Source organism: Amblyomma mixtum, chromosome 8 (genome assembly GCF_055824585.1).
Source record: "Amblyomma mixtum isolate Tamu chromosome 8, ASM5582458v1, whole genome shotgun sequence".
Taxonomy (NCBI): domain Eukaryota; kingdom Metazoa; phylum Arthropoda; class Arachnida; order Ixodida; family Ixodidae; genus Amblyomma; species Amblyomma mixtum.
The window spans coordinates 50,121,831-50,141,252 of record NC_143019.1 but is presented as its reverse complement, the minus strand read 5'-3'; the positions used below and the strand labels follow the sequence as shown (position 1 = coordinate 50,141,252).

Here is a 19,422-nt window from a genome sequence, read left to right as displayed (position 1 = left end):
GCAATCTTCCAGGAAGCAATGAAGCGGCCCTGAAAAGGGCCGTTTGGAGCAGCTCTTCAACGTCAACCTACAGCGGCGTGGCGGCGAGCAGTAGGCCCAGCGTCCGCGGCGAACAATGACATCGGCTTCCGAGAAGCATATATAGGGAACGACGCTGCAAAAAAAAAAAAAGTTTCGTTACAAGCACCGCAATTTGGTGAGTCCTCAATGCACGAGAAAACTTGCGACAATGTAGTTCAGTCCTTACCTCAGGGTTGAGAATGCGCACCCCCGACAAGCGCGTCAGCGTAGCTGTCAAACGGCGGTCCTCAAAGCGCGCCTGATGCGGATCCTTGTAGTGCCGCGGCAAAAACTTTAAATACGAGCACGACACTAGCCACGTGCTCCTGGGGAAACGGCGAAAGCCGCAAGCAAAAACTGCACAGAAATTTCAGCTGGCTGTCGCCGCCGAGCGCACCACGCACGAACGCCATAGCTGCACACGCCTCGAAACGAGCGCGCCGAGGATCACGAAACGAATGCGTCAAAACTCAAAAGAAAACATTCGACAGAAGTCTGTCTGGTTGGGAAATTTAATGTTAGGAGAAGGTAAGTGACGCCAACCAAGTAAAATACAGGAAAAACACGACGTTTCGGGACCGGCTCGGCCCCTTCTTCACGGTGTGAATGCGGCATGCCCGCTCACCACGCACGCGCGGCGCGGCGGGTGCACCTAGCGATTCCCCAGGAGCTCTAGGGAGAGGTCGAGAAAGGCGCGCTGACGCCACGTCCGGTTGAGAACGAGGGCGAAGTCAAAAAACGTCACGGAGAAGCGCATCCCATCGACCAATCAGCGTTTCCAGCCTGCCGTCCCGCAAACGCTTCTCATTTCGCCCGGCGAAAGGTACCCGAATCATGCAAATGAGTTAGTGAAATGTTGATTTATACGGCGTTAGGTAGCCGCACTTTAACGGGTATTTATTTCAAGACAAAACTAAGCTTACAAAAGTCTTGTTTTGATTGCACAATGTAATGGTATGGCGTTATAAGAGCACATCTAAAATAAGCAACCCTTGAGAGCGTTAAAGTGAAGGCTTAAGCGTGCAGCCGCATGGGGACGCTAATTGCTCTCCCGTTGCAAACCCTTCGCTCGCAGTGAGAAATCATCCCTCCGTGCGGTTAGTGAAGCGCGAAAATTGCTCGAATGGCGGTGCCGGCGCTGCGATTTGCTGCTCCTTGCATTCATTCGTCGTTTGTTAAACCCTAGAAGTGGGAAAGGTGAGCGACTTTCGAGGTCACCGCGATGCTTTCGAGTTGTCTCTGACTAGACAGCTCGTCTGTGCAATCACCTGACGGGGCATATGGTGTGGTGGCTATGCAAGGATGCATTGCGGCGAGAAGTAGTGCCGAACTGTCGAGCTCTGAGGGGCGATCGCCAGCTGTGAAACGTCGCAGAACGGATGGGCTTTGCGCGCGTGATGAGCGGATGACACGACAGGTGTTCGCGCGGCCGAGCAACAAACTCCAGGAATGTGTCGGGCTTCTCGACGAGACATCCGTGTGTGTGTAGCGTCATTCTCATTCCTTTTGCATGCATGCTGCCAATCCGAAATTTTTATTCGGCATTTCGCGTTGCTTTTTTCATCATACTGTTTTCAGTTTTTGCACACGGCTCAAGTTGAGAAAACAAATTCTAGCATGCTAGTACGTTGGTCGATTTCTTTGTTTTTTGGTGTTGATGAATGTGAAAGGCAGCATAGGTGAAATCAGCTGGAAGGCGTCGTTTCCTTAAGTGTGCAAAAAAAAATGCGTGAAACTCTAAAAGAATACTATACCCTGGCTTAAGCATTATTAGTGAAGCACACAAAAGTGATTTTGCTATTCAAGGTAAAATTTTCATAACAGTGTTACATCATCAGTTACACAGCAGTCACGTGGAAATGACCGTAGGAGGGTGAAAAAAAAATCCTCTCTCTTAGGGCGCGCGAAAAACAAACATGTATGACTCTTGTACATTTTATTTACAGGTGTGTTGTTCCTGCTGGTGAAGGTTCCAGCTCACACGAAGTCTGTGCGGGATCCATCCATGACCCGTTTGTGTGCAATCTCTCTTCATGTGCTGCCCGCATGGAAATCGTCAAACTGGTGAGCACGCGCTTAGTGTGCGTGTAGTGGCAAGCATTAAGGAATAACATGTTTGCCTTTAGTAAGATTGCGTACGGCTAATGATATCTGATTGCATTTATATATAGTTTATTCAGCAAGCAAGAACAGTGTAAATAGAACCACGTATGAAAATAATGTAAATTAATCATGTCTGTACTTTTCAGGTGACAGCGGAGATAGGTGTGCGTGACACGCAGTGTTGTTCTGTGGTTTTCAATTTCTCTCAGTGACCACAATGTCAAGGTAGCCCCATTTCGATTGGTGCAAAATGCGAAAGCATGCATATACTAAAAAACTCAAGGTAGTCATAAACAGTTAAACTTGTGCCCTTCCTTGCAGTACATTCTGTAGCGGTTTTCTTGAGTATAAAGAGACTGTAGTAATTATTTCTGTGCATCAGTTTGGGAAATCTGCCATCAAGAACCTTTAGCTATATAGAAACAGTTTGTTTTGATACTAATGATTCGTTTTGCAGTGAGCGTATTTTACATTTGTACGTAAAACTAGACTATATTTTAACACGATGTCTAGCTTGGGAGATTTCAGTGCACAGCATTGATTAGTGTGCAGGTGATGGTGTGCATCTTATGCAGATGTGGCAGACCACCCTCACCATGGGGTCTCATGTGCTCTGGAGCCAGGATACCAGATTCATGTTTGGTCACCTCCCAGCTGGTCTGGTTACCCAGCTGGGTGGCCATACCGAGCTCCTGAGGTGTCTGCAAAGGCCATGGTACAGCATGATGAAGAGTTCTCTGCGAAGGTCACCACAGCTTGCATTGTGCAACCCAACATATTCATCCACACTCAGCTGCAGGACCATGACACCACTGGCAAGTGGTGGTAATAGCAGGAGCACCAACATCTACAACAAGGAGGAGGACACAGCACCATTTGGATTCTGCCTGACAGACCGGAAGTGCATGATCAGCAGCTGCGTGCGGGAATTGCACTCACTGCCACGGTTTTCACGTGTAGCTATGCCACAAGTAATCAGTGTACATTTGCTCTGCTTCAAGTTTGATGGCATACTGCTAGGAAGGCGGTGAAGTCTTCATCATTTTGGTGTTCTTCATTAAACTGCACCATATTGGTGGTATGCATGACAGTAGAAATCAGTTTTGTCTGGTGCTGCAGTTTTTTGTGTCAGGAAGTGCCCCAAGTGTTTTCAGCCTACCGTCTGCCAACTTGCTGAGTGCGTGCTTCAACACATGCTTTGGTGATTGTGAAGAAGTGCTTTCCTTCATGTGGTGCCTCCCTATGTGTTCTGCTTGTACACAACGCACATTTTATTTGGAGCTTAAGTTCAGTGAAAGACAGGAAGCCACCAAAATGTGTTCCTTCTAGCACCAGGGTGTTCACTGCACATGCGTTCACCAGTGCTTTTCTGTTTGCTTTGGTGTTTGTTGAGAGCTAGCAGTCCACAACATCCTCAACATACAGCATGGTCGCTGTGTCTCTAGTCATTTACAACATCTGTTCTTCAGTGTGCAACATGCCTTGTGTGGTACTGTTTGTGTGATAAGATCGCAACATGCTTTGTCTCATGGCATCTGGTTGCCTCTGTGTGCTGGCTTTCGACTGCCTCTTTCACATGCTGCTTGTAGTTATACAGCAGTGAACTATTTTTCCTGAAGGAAAAGTCACGTAATTGTTTCATGATCATTTTCCCAGATGAAAATGCAAGGCCTGGCCAGCGTCTTCACACGTGTACCCATTCCCATCTTCTAGCTCAAATTTGTACCCGTGACGAAAACCTAGAAATTGTACATTAATTCAGTTGAAGGTAAATGGAGGCATAAATTATGCAGCTGCACGTAATTTGTGTTTCAATAATAAAGCTCCAAATGGCATTTTGTAGCTGGAAGGGCATGATCTGGTTCAATAATTCAACTGGAAATGGATCATAATAGTCGTAGTAGTAGTAGTAAACTTTGTTGATATTTCTGGGTTACTCAGGCGGTCTTCCCAGGTTTGGGATCTTTTTCTCTTTCCAGGATTTGCGGTCTGTGTTCTTTTTCTGTGCTGGGCCATCAACCTTGAATGCATGCATTGGAAGATCACTGCCCACCTGTCCTCCCAGTGAAACTTCGTTAGATCCCATTTTCATTGACATGTTCCCTTGCGTTTTGCTTCATGCAAATTGGGGATGCTGTTTGGTCATTTATGAAAAATCCTAGACAACCTGCTCACCCCCTGAACCCTTAGTGTGACTGGACCATATCAGTGTACGTGCTGCCATTTTTCTGTTTAGCAAAGGCGACTGCTGGCTACTTAAGTTTGCAAACTAGGCAACACTAATGTGCATGTACACCACTGTCAAACGGTTATGAAAGACGAGTCTGTCCCAAAAAAATTCTTATCTTTATAGACGAGACATATTCGTCAATGTGTATTGTTGCACTAGGCAATGATTCGCAGTTAGGCTGCATAATGAATTCTAGGATGTATGAAGTTCAGTGATGGAAATAAATTAATTTGCCAATAATGGCTTCCACAAACTTTTCACTCTGCATGTAAAAGACACCTCACCTTTTTTAAGCAAATTGCAACACCTAAGAGGCAATGCAACTTGTCTCGCTCCCCAAAAATGTAGGGGCACAATTAAGCTCAGCATTCATGGGTATCACACAACAGTGTTTATGGCTCCCTGCAGCGGTTTCTCTTCACATACACAGTCACTGTTCTTCATTCGTGTTCACACATTTATCAGAGTTGCCTCAACACAGGTTCCCAATTCTTGTCTTTGAACTCTTCCACACTGCAGTTCACCTACGTAATGTTACTGTAATTACTTTCTCACTAATTGGCACATCTCTAGTTCACTGCAGTAATTACATTGCTAGGCTTCAAATTAAGCCAACAGCACCCACACATCACTCCCCCCCCCCCCTCCCCCCTTTGTACCTCAGCAAAGTCAATGTGCCTACACGGTCTAGTTGGTAGCGTGCCTGGCTGGCGATCCAGGGGTCAAGGCAGACAGAAATTTATTTTCTGTACGTAAAATCTATTATTTTATAAAGTGAAGTAGTTTCAGACGTGTGCTGACGTTTGATTCAGATTACAAATCCTCTTTTCAATGACTTTCACTGCAGACATCCACGCGTGAAGCTTGTTTTTTGACGCAATGCCGGCTGGATAACACTGGGTTTTCTGCTGAATGGCGGCCTCTCTCCTTGACAGTGGTGTGTGCAGGCTTTCCGTACCTCTCTTTTCTGGTTGCACATGGCACCCAATAACTTCTTAGCACTAATTGCGATGCCATCATATACAATACAGCACTAATGATATTACTTGGTGGTAGTGAGAAAAAAAAATTATTCTTATAGTGTGAAAAAAGAATAGCAGCCTGTTTCCACCTGACTTGGTTTGGTTTCATACTTCTGCTAGAACTTTAAGAGAAATTAGCCAGCAAAGCTGTACAAGATGGTAATTTTTCAGGGAGCTTAAATTTTATGCACAGGCACTTGCAATGATTCCAATTTCATCAACATTTTGCAACCTGTTCTATCATTATATTGGTGGTGAATTGCTTCTGTTCATTAATTTAACACTCTCCGGGTGGAAACTCTGAGTCAGACTTGCTTACCATTTTTCAAGCTATCTTAATCATGCTCAAAAAAACAATTTACCCTCCATGTTCACACACCACTAGGCATTTTAAGTGTTCTGTTTTTTTTTCATGCAGTGGAGTGTAATACATACATAGAGGGGAGAAATCTCCAACCTGTCACTTATGCTCGAGCACCAGAGCCGATTTTAAACGCACATATCAGGCTTGCCCAAACAAACCGAAACCTCCTTTCCAAGGGGTGGAATCACAGGAGCGATGGGAGGCTGCTCTGCGCATTGCATCATGGTCTAGGCCTTGAAGGTCGCCGCAGCCAAACAGTGCCTGGTCACCTAGAGTGGCCTGAGGGCCGTCGCCAACCTGTTCAACACCCCTTCAACCACCCTCACCTGATCCACTGAAGTGGGACTAATAAAGTTATTACCAACCAATGGCTCCTTCCTGCCAACGCGCTTCACCACAGTAATTTTGAACGGCTTCATTGAACAAATAATCTCTGAGCTGTACACAAGCTTTGTTCTCAGTACAGGTAGGCCCTTTGTTACTGGAATGTGGTAATCTACTGTTGCAGAGCAACTTTGATTGGTCCTCAGTGTCCTTTCAGACATTTGCCGACATTTCAGCACCTACATCTGGTATGGTGTCCTTCACTGAAGTGTAGATGTCATATTTTGAGTGTACATAGAGGGTTGTCTATGTTAGTTCACAGTAAAGGAAGGTACTTTGAGAGTGAACGCATTTCAATGAGCATTACTCTCCTGCAGTGCGCAATAGTGGCATCACAGGGTCTTTATTGCATTAGTGTATGGTGTAAATGTTGCCCAACGGCATTGTGATCCACCCCTCAAAGAAAACCAACAATGGCCCTGATATGTATGCGGTCAGGAGTGTGCACAGAGGGAAGGACATGCACTTGCACATCAGGCTAGAAACATGACTGAGGCCTCTTGTAGATTGCTCGTGGAGTGCACAGGGTTTGCCAAAACCAATCCACATCATCCAGTGTTATCATGCTGCATTGATAGACCTTTTGCTAGAATACCACTGCTTGTCTGTGATGCTGCCTCCCTCAAATACTGTGGGTCATGTTAGCCTTGCATTTCTTGCCCCATTTGTGTGTTATCTTGCTGCTGTGCATGCTTGTGCTTTTCTTGTTGTGTTGCTGTTCTTCCTTCTTAACTCACCGTTGTTTTTATTATCCTTCAGCTCCTTGACCTGACCCCGAGCCATGTTCAGGCTTAATATGACATGTGCACTAGATAATACGCCTGTATGTGCATGATATGATAATAACTTGCATGCACGTTAAAGAACCCCAGGTGGTCGAAATTTCCGGAGCCCTTCACAACGGCGTCCCTCATAGCCTGAGTCGCTTTGGGGCGTTAAACCCCAATAAACCAAACCGATAACTTGCATGAAGCAAATAAAGCAAGTGTCTTGCACACTGCATTAGCTGTTTGTGATGTGGCATCACCCTCCACCTTCATTATCCCCCTCTATATTCGTCCCATTCCCCAATGTTGAGTAGCATATGTGAAGATATCTTTTTCCAGCCGACTTCACCTCTCTTGACATCACACATTGCCCTCTTACAAGGAATCTTGCTGCATTGAAAGGAGCTGCCTGGTGCTGCTGTGGATGCATTACTGTTGTCCTACAGCAAAGGGATGGGCGTGACAAATTTTGTTTCACCTCTCACATTTTGGTGCGTACTTGCATCACACGAGTGGTGTACCTGTATATATGGTGTATATGCCCTTGGTAAGTGCTGTGTGCTCATTGTTAGACAGAATTAACGAGATTGAGGGCCCTTTCAAACATTGAAATTAAATAGCATTATTGGGAGCCTTTTTTTATTTGAATAAAATAATGTACCTGCAACTCTACGCCATGCATTCGTGAGGTGCTTTTACATAAAGTCCGTGAAGTCTGCTTGCAGGCAGGCTTAGTTAATGTTCACAAAACAAAAGATGAGTGCCATGTCCTATTGAGATTAAGCGAAACGCCAACACTGTGAAATACATGCTTCTGTTGACAGTGGACTTTTAGCTGTGTCTGTTTTTCTTTAAGTACTGGCGGGAAACAATATCTCCCTATTTTGCTTTCGCATTTGACGCTTTTGATAATAAGACGTACGCGCTCATAGCGTTGCACTTGACGCGATTCGCAGTCGCGTTTCGTGCGCGGCCGCTTGCAAACGTAACCAAGGGTAGTGTTAAGTTCTATGCACCTGAAGAAGTGACACGGTGAGGTAAAGCTTTCCAACGCCACTGACGCGTTGAGGTTACGATCGAGAGCCAGCCTTTTCTCCGCCAATTCCTCTCCCCGTGACGCTGATCGCATCTCACAAGTACGGAGACGCGACACGCTACGCGATGGCTTCGGGCAATGAGCGTTCGCTTCATGCAGCACAATTACCGCTAAACAATTACCGCTAATTTCAGTGACGACCGGCCACAGGGTCTTTAGCGTCACATTCAGCACCATCACTGTGCGGCGAGTACGCCTAGACCGCCGCCGCAACGCATTTCACCGTCCATCTCTACGGCGCTACTTTGCTAACTCACCTTCGCGCCGCAACTCGGCGGTGTTTTTTGTACTTGGCGCCAAGTAGCAGACGACACTGTTTATTTTTTGTCATACTTTTTTTTTATTCTTCAATGTCGTCATTCTATTCTGCTGTTACGCATTTTCGCACCGCCCCGATTCACACGTCACGGGTACGCCCCGCTCATGGCGGATTGGCGAATATCGAGAATCGGGCCCCTGGTTATGCCACAATATCATCATCATCACTATCGGCAGAGAGGTGGGACGGCGGGCTCTGGGTGCCTACCGTACGTCCCCAAACGAGGCCGTGCCGGGAGACGTGGGGTGGTCCACCTTCGAGGCACGGGAGGCGACGGCGAAGCTCAATTTCGAGATGCGCTCGTGGACGCTTGGGGAAGAACGCTGGGCCCATAAAGTACAGCGGTGTCTGCTGTACTCTGGTATGTGCACGCGCTGGAAGAGGAGGGTACGAGCGTTGGGGAGCAAATACGGTGTGCCACTACCTACGATCACCGACACCGAGGGCACCTGCTGGAGAAAAGGGAAGGTGCGGCAGCGTGTAGTGGCGACGGAGACAGCGCTGTGGCAGACTAATGCAGAAGCCAAGCCAGCTCTCGGATTGTATTCTGCGCACAAACGAGAGATTGCGCAGGAGCGCTTCTACGACAACTCCCTTGGCAGTGCCCTACTCTTCGAGGCTCGGGCGGGAGTGCTGCGCACGAAGAAGTGGCAAGCCCGGATTGCCGGCCAGGACAATGCGGTCTGCTTGTGCACGATGTGTGGACAGGAGGAGGAGACGATCGAGCATGTGGTGCTGTCATGTCGATCGCTCTGCCCCTGCCAACCGAGTGGATGTACCCTTCCGCAGGCGCTAGGTTTTGACACAGGGCAACCGGCAGAGGGCGGTGCGGGCGACAGTGGAATGAACAACCAGGAAGCCATTACCAAGGCCAGGGCGGTCGAAACAACAAAGCGCCGCCTTGAAAATTGGAGTGGACTGAAGCGTTAGGTGGTGGTGACAACACGGCGGGACAGTCTTCGCCGTAGCGTCACAAAGTTGGCTAGGACGTTCGTGTAATGTCCGCCCGTTACAAAGGGTTAAGCCCCAAGTCCAATTCAATCCAATCCAATCCACCTCTGTACAAAAAGGAGGTTGATTATCTATCTGTTGTAACTAGATGTGACATAAGTAGAAGTGACATGAGGTTAGATTATAGGATTCAAAATGTATTTAAAAAATATGGCGAATTTATAGGCCAATTTATTACACCTCTAAATAAATATAAAAAAAAAACGCCAAGCATGGTGGCAACCTGTTTCGAAAGGGACACCTCTATCATCCATCCATCCATCCATCCATCTGTTAGCCCTCGCTACTGTTCGCTACTCTCGCTGGCCTTGGTGGATGCAAAATGAGCTCCAGCACGTGTATCCAGCAACAACAACTCGTGAACAAACTCGAAGACTTCGAGTTTCCGTACTGCGACGATGTCGCCAAATACGAGAAGATCGCCAAGATCGGCCAGGGAACGTTCGGAGAAGTGTTCAAGGCCGGACACAAGCAGACAAAGAAGCTGGTTGCCCTCAAGAAAGTGCTCATGGAAAACGAAAAAGAAGGGTTTCCCATCACAGCCCTGCGTGAGCTTAAGATCCTGCAACTTCTCAAGCACGAAAACGTGGTCAACCTAATTGAGATCTGTCGCACCAAAGCAACATCCTTCAACCGATCCAAGGCTACCTTTTACCTTGTTTTTGACTTCTGTGAGCACGACTTGGCGGGCCTGCTGAGCAACATCAATGTCAAGTTTTCACTTGGCGAGATCAAGAAAGTCATGCAGCAGCTACTGAATGGCCTCTACTTCATTCACAGCAACAAGATTCTGCACCGTGACATGAAGGCGGCGAACATTCTCATCACCAAGGCGGGCGTGCTCAAGCTAGCAGACTTTGGCCTGGCGCGGGCCATTTCCCTCAGCAAAACGGGGCAGCCCAACCGGTACACCAACCGTGTGGTAACCCTCTGGTACCGGCCACCTGAACTCTTGCTGGGCGAGCGCAACTACGGACCCCCGGTGGATATGTGGGGTGCTGGCTGCATCATGGCTGAGATGTGGACCCGCTCACCCATCATGCAGGGCAACACCGAGCAGCACCAAATCAGCCTCATCAGCCAGCTATGTGGCTCGCTCACGCCTGATGTCTGGCCTGGGGTGGAGAAACTCGAGCTGTACGCCAAGCTCAATCTGCCCAAGGGCCAGAAGCGCAGGGTAAAGGAGCGGCTCAAGGCGTATGTGAAGGACCCATATGCACTGGACCTGCTGGACAAGTTGCTGCACCTGGATCCAAGTAAGCGGTTTGACAGTGACAACGCGCTCAACCATGACTTCTTCTGGACGGACCCCATGCCGTGTGACCTGGCCAAGATGCTGTCACAACATACACAGTCCATGTTTGAGTACCTGGCACCCCCGAGACGCCGAGTGATGCAGCAGCAGCCACCGCAGGGACCACACCACCCGGCCAAGGCCCCCACTGATGGGCAGTACCACGACCGTGTCTTCTGACCCGAGCCCAGCTGCTGTGCTTGAGTGTGTCAATTGCAGTGACGTGCTAGAGCGCTGGTACTGCTGAGCATCCATCTGGTGTCTGCTGGTGTACTCGCAGTGCGCATGTATCTGTGCTGACTGTGATATTTGAAACTTGCAGACATCCACCATTGTTGGCTGCCCGTCAGCCTGAAATGTGACTGCCACATGCGCAGTTGCGATTCTCTCTGGACAAGGCACTGGGAGCACATGCCTTGCAATTTCAGCTGCCTCCAGGCTTTGGTACAATGTTTTTATCATTATTTATTTTTATCATTATCATCTTAACATTTTATCAAAGCCTAGAGGCAGCTGACAAGATTGCAAGGCATGCACTCATAGTGCTTTCAGGCTTCCCACATGTAGTGCCTTGTCCAGAGAAAAGCATGACTACACATGTGGCTGTGTGCCATGTTCCTAATGATAAAAGTAAATAAAATAAAGGCTTTGATGAAATAAGTCTCAGGAAGCTGGGAAGAAGATAGGATGAGCCTGATATACAAAGGCAAAGGTGAAATAGATCACATTAAGTTCTATAAGCCTCTAACGGTGACATAAGTGTTGTATAGAATAGCACAAGCCATCAGAGATCAACTGCAAGGTTAGACTAAGGAGGTGGAGGTTTTGGAAGATCTGCAGTGTGGATTCAGACAAGGGCGTTGATTAGACTCCTACTTGTTTGCAGTCACCCAATGCATTGAAATTGCTGAAGTGAAGGATGGCCACTCTGGATGGCATAATTAGACATCAAACGGGCTTACGACAATGTACACCACGTCCTGTTATGGCAAAGTTTGGAAAAAGAAGTTGTGGGCTGTGAAACAGTATGTTCATTAAAAGAAGTTTACAAGGAGAACAGTGTAGCTGTGAATTGGCACGAAATGGAACGTGTAGAAAGAATTTCTGTGAATTAAAAAGGGACTTTGGCACGGATGCCCTCTACCGCCTCCTATTTATGCTCTACATCAGGGAGAAGATAGAAACGAGAGGATTAGGGTTTACTGTGTCATGGCAGCGTAGGGGCCAAATGGAGACAAGTCACATACTGATTGATATATGCCGATGACATCGTTCTTCTAGCAGATGGCGCGAGATGCCTTCTAGACTTGGCAGACATTTGTGGATAAGAGGCGGAAGCTCTAGGACTGACACTTCACGCTGAAAAATCTGGATTCATGGTTTATAATGATGAGCCTGGTCAAATCATGATGCAAAACTTGCAATGGATGGCAGATGTTAAGGTGTACAAGTATCTGGATAAATGATGGCAGAGATTACATGCGAGATCAAAGGGAGGAAATCATAAAGCAGAAAGCAATGCAGCTGTCATGATGAATCGTGTGCACTGCGGATGTAATGAATATGAAGTTATTTGGGGAATCTGGAGAAAAGCGCAATGGTACCAGGCTTGACATTTGCAAACGCTGTGGTGTACTTGGGGTCTGCTACAAATTCAACACTTGAAATAGAGCAGGGAACAGTGGTAGGCTTGCATTGGGGGCACATGAAAACACTACTAATGAAGCATTTCAATGTGATGTGGGGTGGTCAATATTCGACGCTAGTGAGGCAAAAAGTAACGTGCAGTATGAAGAACGGTTGAGTCATGTGAATGAGAAACGAAGCGTGGCAGAAATTCTCAAGTACGTATACCGATGTAGTATCGATACTACAAGGAGACGATGAACTAGATGGCTTGCTTATAATTGCAAATCTCAAAGGGAAGAAACTGATACTAAGACAACCCTGAAACAGAAAGTACACGTGAAAGACGTGAGAGCGCAAAACGGGGACACGGACGAGGAAGGGAACAGGACGAGCGCTGCACTTTCAACAGGATTTATTCAGGGAAGAACGTTTAAATAGCCTTTGCTCTTATCCATGCTCTTGATCGCAGACAATCGCCTCTCACAGATCTGTGAGAGGCGATTGTCTGCGATCAAGAGCATGGATAAGAGCAAAGGCTATTTAAACGTTCTTCCCTGAATAAATCCTGTTGAAAGTGCAGCGCTCGTCCTGTTCCCTTCCTCGTCCGTGTCCCCGTTTTGCGCTCTCATGTCTTTCACGAATATGCACCAACAAGCCCAGTTTCAAGTACTTCTTAGTCACAGAAAGTAAAGTCCTCAGAAAATACTCACTGGCAAAAGAAAATTCTGGACAAGCTGGACAAGATTAAAAAGGACAGTTCCAAAGGGAGTGGTTTACTTTTCTGAAGCTAGGGCTGGTGCTTGAGGACAAAATGATACCAACAAAAATTTGACACCATGGGCGGTGTTTTGCTGTTGCTGCATGCGAGGTAGGTAAACAACTTTATTGATTCATGAGAGAAACAAGTGAGGGGTGTGGGGAGAGGAAGCAGGACGACGAGGAGCTGCTGTAGATGGCCGGGTACTTCTCTGCTCCTGCGACCCCTTGGGCTGAGCCCACTGACCAAAGCTCTATCTCCAGCTGTGAGCTGCGCAGAGCAGCCTCCCATCACTCCTGGTGTTCTGACCCTTGCCACAGGGGCTTGGGTTCGTTAGGGCAATTCAGAAAGATAATGGCAGCTGTGGTGCTAGGACAGAAGTGGAAGTGAGGAGATGTTCACCGCTGGTTATGATGGTGACAAGGAAAAGGGCTCTGACTGTGGCCGTTTGAAGTCAGTGCCACAAAATCGGGTCACTTTTGGGAAGAGATTTATGCGGTGAAGGCTACATTAGGCGAGAATTAGTATGAAACAGGGCGAGGCCGTAGTAATTGAGAACCCTTGCACTGCGAGACGTCTGGTTGACTAGTGCTTGGGCTTGGGTTTGAGCGGCCCTGCTGCCTGAGTGTTGTTTGCTTTGTGCAGAGGCCCAGAAGTAGGTTATGAGGCAATTAGGAGGGGTGATGATTCTAGGGCTTTAGCTGCCATGGAGTGGATTTTGCGATTGACATGATTACTAATTGATGTTGTGGAATCTGAGAAAATATACTTAGAAGAAGAGCATGCGATCCCTACGGCATTTGTTGCCTCTTCTGCTTCCAGAAAATCTGTCCAGAAAATCTGAAAATTTGTGCAGAGGCCCAGAAGTAGGTGATGAGGCGATTAGGAGGGGTGGTGATTCTATGACTTTAGCAGCCAAGGAGTGGATTTTACGATTGACATGATTACTAATTGATGTTGTGGAATCTGAGAAAATATACTTAGAAGAAGAGCATGGGATCCCTACGGCATTTGTTGCCTCTTCTGCTTCCAGAAAATCTGTCAAATTTGGAATAGACACACCAACGATTCGGTTTTGGAATCTGTCTATGGCGACTAATGTGAAAGCTGGTCGGTTTGAATATTTGGATGAATCTACATAAACTGCCGGAGTATGAGGAGGATTGTTCTTGTGGCTCTAGCTTTCAGCCTCTCTCGATCAAGCTCCTGGCGGGTGCTTTTGGGATGTCGTGGGATGTAGATATTATTTCTGATAGCAGTGGGAGGAGTGGGCGTGGCCATTGTATGGTTGGGGAGGTTTATTCAGAGTCTTTGATGGAGTATTTGGCCTTTTTCGGTATGTGAGAGCCTATACGGTATTAAAAGATATAACTGAATTGCACTGACAGACAGGATGGGAGAGAAGAGTCCATGTGCATGTGTTTGTGTTCCTCTCTTCTGTCCTGTCTGTTAGCACTGTTCAGTCATTTCCATCAACATGCAACAACCAGCCCTGTTTTTGAATGGTATTGACCTACGAGGTGAACGTCAACCAGCTCTCCCAGGGTGTTGTGCACCCCTAGTTGAAGGAGTTTCTCCGTGGGCATTCATTTAGAGAAAAAGCAGTCTTGTAGGCTGTGTGGATGAGCCTATTGAGTTTTTCAGTCTCCGGGGGTGTGAGGTACAGTTAAAGGATTGAGTAGGTGATTCTGCATAGGCACAATGCCTGAATGAGGCGACGTGTATCTGCTTCCCTCATTCTGCGATGGCGATTGAAGATAGACTTAGTGAAAGTGAAGCAGTGTTGCGAATCACAGCATGGATTAGTTTTAATGTCTCAGCATTGGAGCCGTTGTCAGAAATATTGAGACGTAGAATTTTTTTTTCTATATTGAACACATAAATGATACATAAAAATTGATGGGCCCATAGTCGGGCATGCGTGGCAGTGCAGTTGCAGACTTGAAAGCCAAACAGTGCAAATGCGTGCCAGTCATACCACGAACAAAGCAAATAAGAAACACTGCTTGTAGCTACTACATATTACAAAGAACAGCGTGCACTGCAAAAACATGTTCCTCTGAGATTCTCACCCTGAGACGTGGCTTCATCACTGCTACATGCACATCGTGCGCACAGGAGACTCTGCCGACTCAGCGGACGGCATTGTTATGAATGGCAAGCAGACCTCCACAGTGCTGAGTTCGTGCCGACTTTCTCTCCTGTTTTAACCGGTCAACGAAATGCTTGCTTTACTTTCAAAAGACCGTCCTAAACTACCTTTTCAATTACTGCAATAGCTGCTTAAAAAAGTCACAACACTGCTGAAATATTTGAGGGCCTATTTCTTGTCATCATTGGCCCTGACTGGACGAGAGAACTCTACCTTTCACAGTGCTGCAAACGACTTGTGAGATGAAGTATAGTATTCTGCCTCCCTAGTGTAATATCTTCCAGTTCTGCAATTTGCGTTTCAATTCTCCTGTTCGCGTTTCAGTTGATGCTTATAGTACAGCTTTGGTCAAAAGTTCCCAGGCCACAGGGTCTGCTTTTCAGCAACATATCCTGCCACTTATGATAGCTATAAAGCTGTCAAGGTTTTCGGAGGTGGGAGCGATATTTGTCTTTTCCTGTGTAGAGACTTTGGGCTTTGGGGTGTGTCATAACAGAACTTTTGACTGCCCCTGTACGTGCGAGATGACAACACGAAAGTAGAAAATGTAGAAAGTAGAAAAAAAAACAAACAAATTAAACAGTTCTTTTGTGCCAAATGGAGCAGCAAACTTTCGCACACAGTAAAGTGAGTTCCTTCGCAGTATTTTGGAATTTTGGAGCAAGTAATGCAGGCCTTCCAGTCGCTTTACGGGCTTTGTTATATCCAATACTAGCGAAACGCTTCCTAAGCCATATCATATACCTGTAAAATGCGATTGGAGCGACTTTTTTATAACTGCACCAGAACTCTGACTTCTTTTCAAGGCACGCACTATGGCATCAGCATTACCGCTTTGGCGTAGGCACTGTTATAGTGAACTAGATCTAGTTCACTATAATACTGCTATGCATTAGCTATGTCACGGCCAGAACAATGCGGCAACAGTGCCTTGAATTCGCATCATTTCTAGTCCACGCCAGTTCCTCGGCGTCCAGTTTGAGCTTTTCTTCTGGAAGGGGAGGGGACGAAAAAGTTCACGAAAAAGTTCACAGGGACATTACGAGTTTCTGTGTGCTGTGGCATTAGAAGCTGCTGACACCTTTTCATCAAGTTTTGTGCCATTCTTTCATGGCACAAAACTTCTTTCAGACATCTCTTCGGGTCATCTAGCTGGTGTTCAGATCATGATTTTCTGAAGGTATCCAGATTCCAGATGTGGTGACATGGACGTAATGAAGATACATTGAAACATATATTTGCCACTTCCGGCCTCGTGATGTCACTTCTATACCTGGAAATTATGTTACCGATGACATATATTTTCCCAATGAAGCTTCTAATGTCATTGCATTGAAAAGATAAATTACCGCGCCAAACAAAAACAAGGTACCAACCTGAACGTTGGCTTGCGCATTACTTCCAATATATTGCAAAACGCACGCATCACACGGAGCAGTCATTAAGTGATTGTCGACGTTATTTTGCGAGCAGGGGGGTGGGGGGGTTATTCCTTTGGTACACCCCTGGCAACTCCGCCTGGTTCTCTACGTGGCAGAAAGAGCAGCAAAGTCGCACAGGGAGAGGAGGCCAGGAGAACAGTGTGAGGACAGACCCCGCAGTGAGCGGAATTCATGCGAGGCGAGGTGCTTACTTATCATGGTGATCCAGAAGCCCAACAAGCAGAACAGCATCACCACTGCCACGATGAACAGCACCGCTTGTAAAACAAAACCTTTCATCCACCTGGGCACCAAGGAGAAAACAGCGCAGCGTGTTAACACGACGTTTCTTGTGGAGAACCTGTGCGCCAGACCAAAGGGTTTGATGGTGGCCGCGTTGTAGTCGATGGAAACTGTTTTGTGCTTTGCTTTCACCCCTGCTAGGCCTTGTGAAACCAACGGGGCTGCGGTACCGTTGAACACACCCAGCGCACTGCCAAACTGCTTTAACCATGCTTTGAAAACAGAAAAGAAACTGCACATCGGACGAGGGAAGCAGCGATCGAGGAGGTTGGAGAAGGGGGAACTGCAGTTTGCCCCATCGAAACGTTACGAACTCACATAGTCAACGCGAAATAGCCAGTGGGGGTTCATTGTAGGTTCATTTTATCCCGCTGTAGGAGAATTTTTGCAGAGCAAAAGCGAGATTCAAAATATATGGGTTTCAATGGGAGCCTGTAGGAGAAATGGTCAATTCTTTCGTTATACAAACTATTCATTTTAAGCCTTTTCGTTATAGCGAGGTTCGACTGTATATGGACAAGCGGAGCATGGCGCTTGTCTATGCGTGCACCCCCCTCCCCCCTGACACACAGTCATGAACAAACATGGAAACTAGAAAATAAGAAAGGGAAGATGGAAAAGAAAACTTACGGTTCTCTCTTCATTTGAACTGAAAAATAAAATGACGTTTTCTATAGGCAGCACGGTATCGCTGCAGCATATTTTCACATTGCTAGACTTTGGACGCTTTCATATCTGTAAGCATGGAAGCACGTGCGCAATAATTATTCGAAATAGTATGAAAAGAGGGTACAAATTCGTCACGGCAGAGCGGAGGGTGGGAGGCCCAAAGCTATTGCTTTGCCTTTTAATGCGATCGCAATAGGGTTCACCCTGATTGGCTAAGAGGCCACGTGGCCTTGTGACGACATCACAACCTGCCCCCCCCCCCCCCCGTGGCAGTTGGAAATTGATGATTAGCCGAGTCATGTCACGTGACCTCGTGACGTCACAGCAACCTGCCCACTTGTTTATACAGGTTGTTTCAGCGAACACTTAAAAAAAATTTTCGAAGACAGGCTTTTTGGAGTATATGGCTTTTGGCTTTTACGGCATAGTATTTTATGGGTTTTGCGGCATAGTATTACCAGTGTTGGCGGACACCGGAAAACCAGTGATTCGTCTTAAGTAGTAATCTGGTCAACTAATTTTTAATAATTAACTTTTTAACTAGTAGAGTTAAGCGCCTAGTTGCAATTTGAGATTTGTAGCCAGTGCTTAGTAAAAGCTATATCAGTTTTTAGAATTTTGAAAACGCGATTACCCTTGGCACCCTGGCTCGACAAAATTTGGCTTTTTAGTCTAGTTACGTGCACTGGAGGGGTTGCTTTGCCTGCATGCTTTCGAAAGCACATGCATTTTCGCACGATGCAGCCAGATTTTGTCGAGCCACAGCGGCGAGAGTAATCTCGTTTTCGAAAGTTTTTAATTTGGTTATTACTAACGACCGGCTACAAATCTCTAATTGCAACCAGTTGCCTATATCTGATAGTTAAAAAGAAATGAGTTAATTCAGAAATTAGTTAACCAGCTTACTAAAGAACGCTGGCAATAATATGCCGCAAAAGCCATATTTTTACCCCAAAAAGCCTACATTTAAAAAAAATTTTGAAAGTCTTCCCTGAAACACCTTGTATAATATGCAAATGTCAGCATCGTCGCAGCATAGCGGATCCGTGCTACTGCAGCTAGCAATCCGAATATGGCGGGTGGTTGATGGATCAACAATAGCAGAGGAACTAATACGAACGCACTCACAAGTTGCAACAGAAGCTGCGACAAATATGAATATTAATGCTATCACATTCCACCCGTGAGGTAACTTAGCATCCCCGTAGTTTGTGTAGACACACTATAGCTTCTTCACATTACACAGGAGGCCCGTGTAGAGGGAAGTTCAGAGGACCGCCGCCTGAGCAAAAATATCTCGCACCAACCTTCAATATATTTCAGTGCATACCGCTAAATTTCTCATCAGTTATAAGGCATTACAATGCGATTACTGTTCAGTTTTTTTTTTGTCATTCTCAAAAAGCCTCAGATGGTTCTAGCGCTTTATATACTTACTCTCAAGAAGCTGTGGCACTACTTGTGCTGCGGCAAGACGAGATAAAATTTATCATTGAAGCAAATAAAACGTTAGAGATCACTGCGGCACACGCAGTGGAGAAATGCGTGAGCATGACGTCACACTATATGACGTCACACAAAGACGTCGACGTAACACTTCCACACGTTTCACGTCAACTGAGACCCGTGACCGGAAGTTCACACCCCCAAACCGGTTGATTGTAAAACATTTTATTCGCCGGGAAGAGCTTGGCAAGAGGTCGCGTTAAGTGGTCGAGAGTACATAGCCCTCGACGACTTTGTCAGCCCACTCCACCGCCAAAACTTGCGTTCTGGGGTCAGAGCTAGCCAGCACGGTCTCCCACCGCTCGAGAGAAGGAGCTGTAACTAGATCACCCGGA

The 19,422-nt window shown here is 46.6% G+C and overlaps 1 protein-coding gene, 1 long non-coding RNA gene and 1 pseudogene across 4 annotated transcripts in view; 2 read left to right on the top strand and 1 right to left on the bottom strand.

Moving 5' to 3' along the window:
- Positions 1-19,129, bottom strand: part of LOC149332360 (uncharacterized) — a 55,309-nt gene extending 36,180 nt beyond the window's left edge. Inside the window, exons 1-3 of one of the 2 annotated variants that reach the window (XR_016284890.1) lie at positions 19,019-19,129; positions 17,543-17,561; positions 16,822-16,913 (exon numbers count right to left, since the gene is read on the bottom strand). This is a non-coding gene — a long non-coding RNA (uncharacterized LOC149332360). Of the gene's footprint in view, positions 1-16,821; positions 16,914-17,542; positions 17,648-19,018 lie in introns of those variants that run through there. The other variant, XR_016284889.1, reaches the window with a different exon arrangement.
- On the top strand, positions 1,147-4,934 carry LOC149332362 (uncharacterized). Of its 2 annotated transcripts, XM_089557268.1 has the most exons (3): positions 1,147-1,257; positions 2,007-2,124; positions 2,739-4,934. In XM_089557268.1, the coding sequence occupies exons 2-3, from the start codon at positions 2,094-2,096 to the stop codon at positions 2,990-2,992; spliced, it is 285 nt and encodes a 94-aa protein (XP_089413394.1). In that variant the 5' UTR covers positions 1,147-1,257; positions 2,007-2,093; the 3' UTR covers positions 2,993-4,934. The 2 variants fall into 2 exon arrangements, with proteins under 2 accessions (XP_089413394.1, XP_089413393.1); XM_089557267.1 differs by lacking the exon at positions 1,147-1,257 and having other exon boundaries at positions 1,794-2,124.
- On the top strand, positions 9,593-11,784 carry LOC149332361 (cyclin-dependent kinase 9 pseudogene; annotated as a pseudogene).
- Positions 19,130-19,422: the final 293 nt, after the last annotated feature.

Coding starts and splice junctions, on each gene's coding strand:
- LOC149332362 (XM_089557267.1), top strand. CDS start 1,981: ATGACTCTTGTACATTTTATTTACAGGTGTGTTGTTCCTGCTGGTGAA. Junction 2,125..2,738: donor GCATGGAAATCGTCAAACTG/GTGAGCACGCGC, acceptor CATCTTATGCAG/ATGTGGCAGACCACCCTCAC.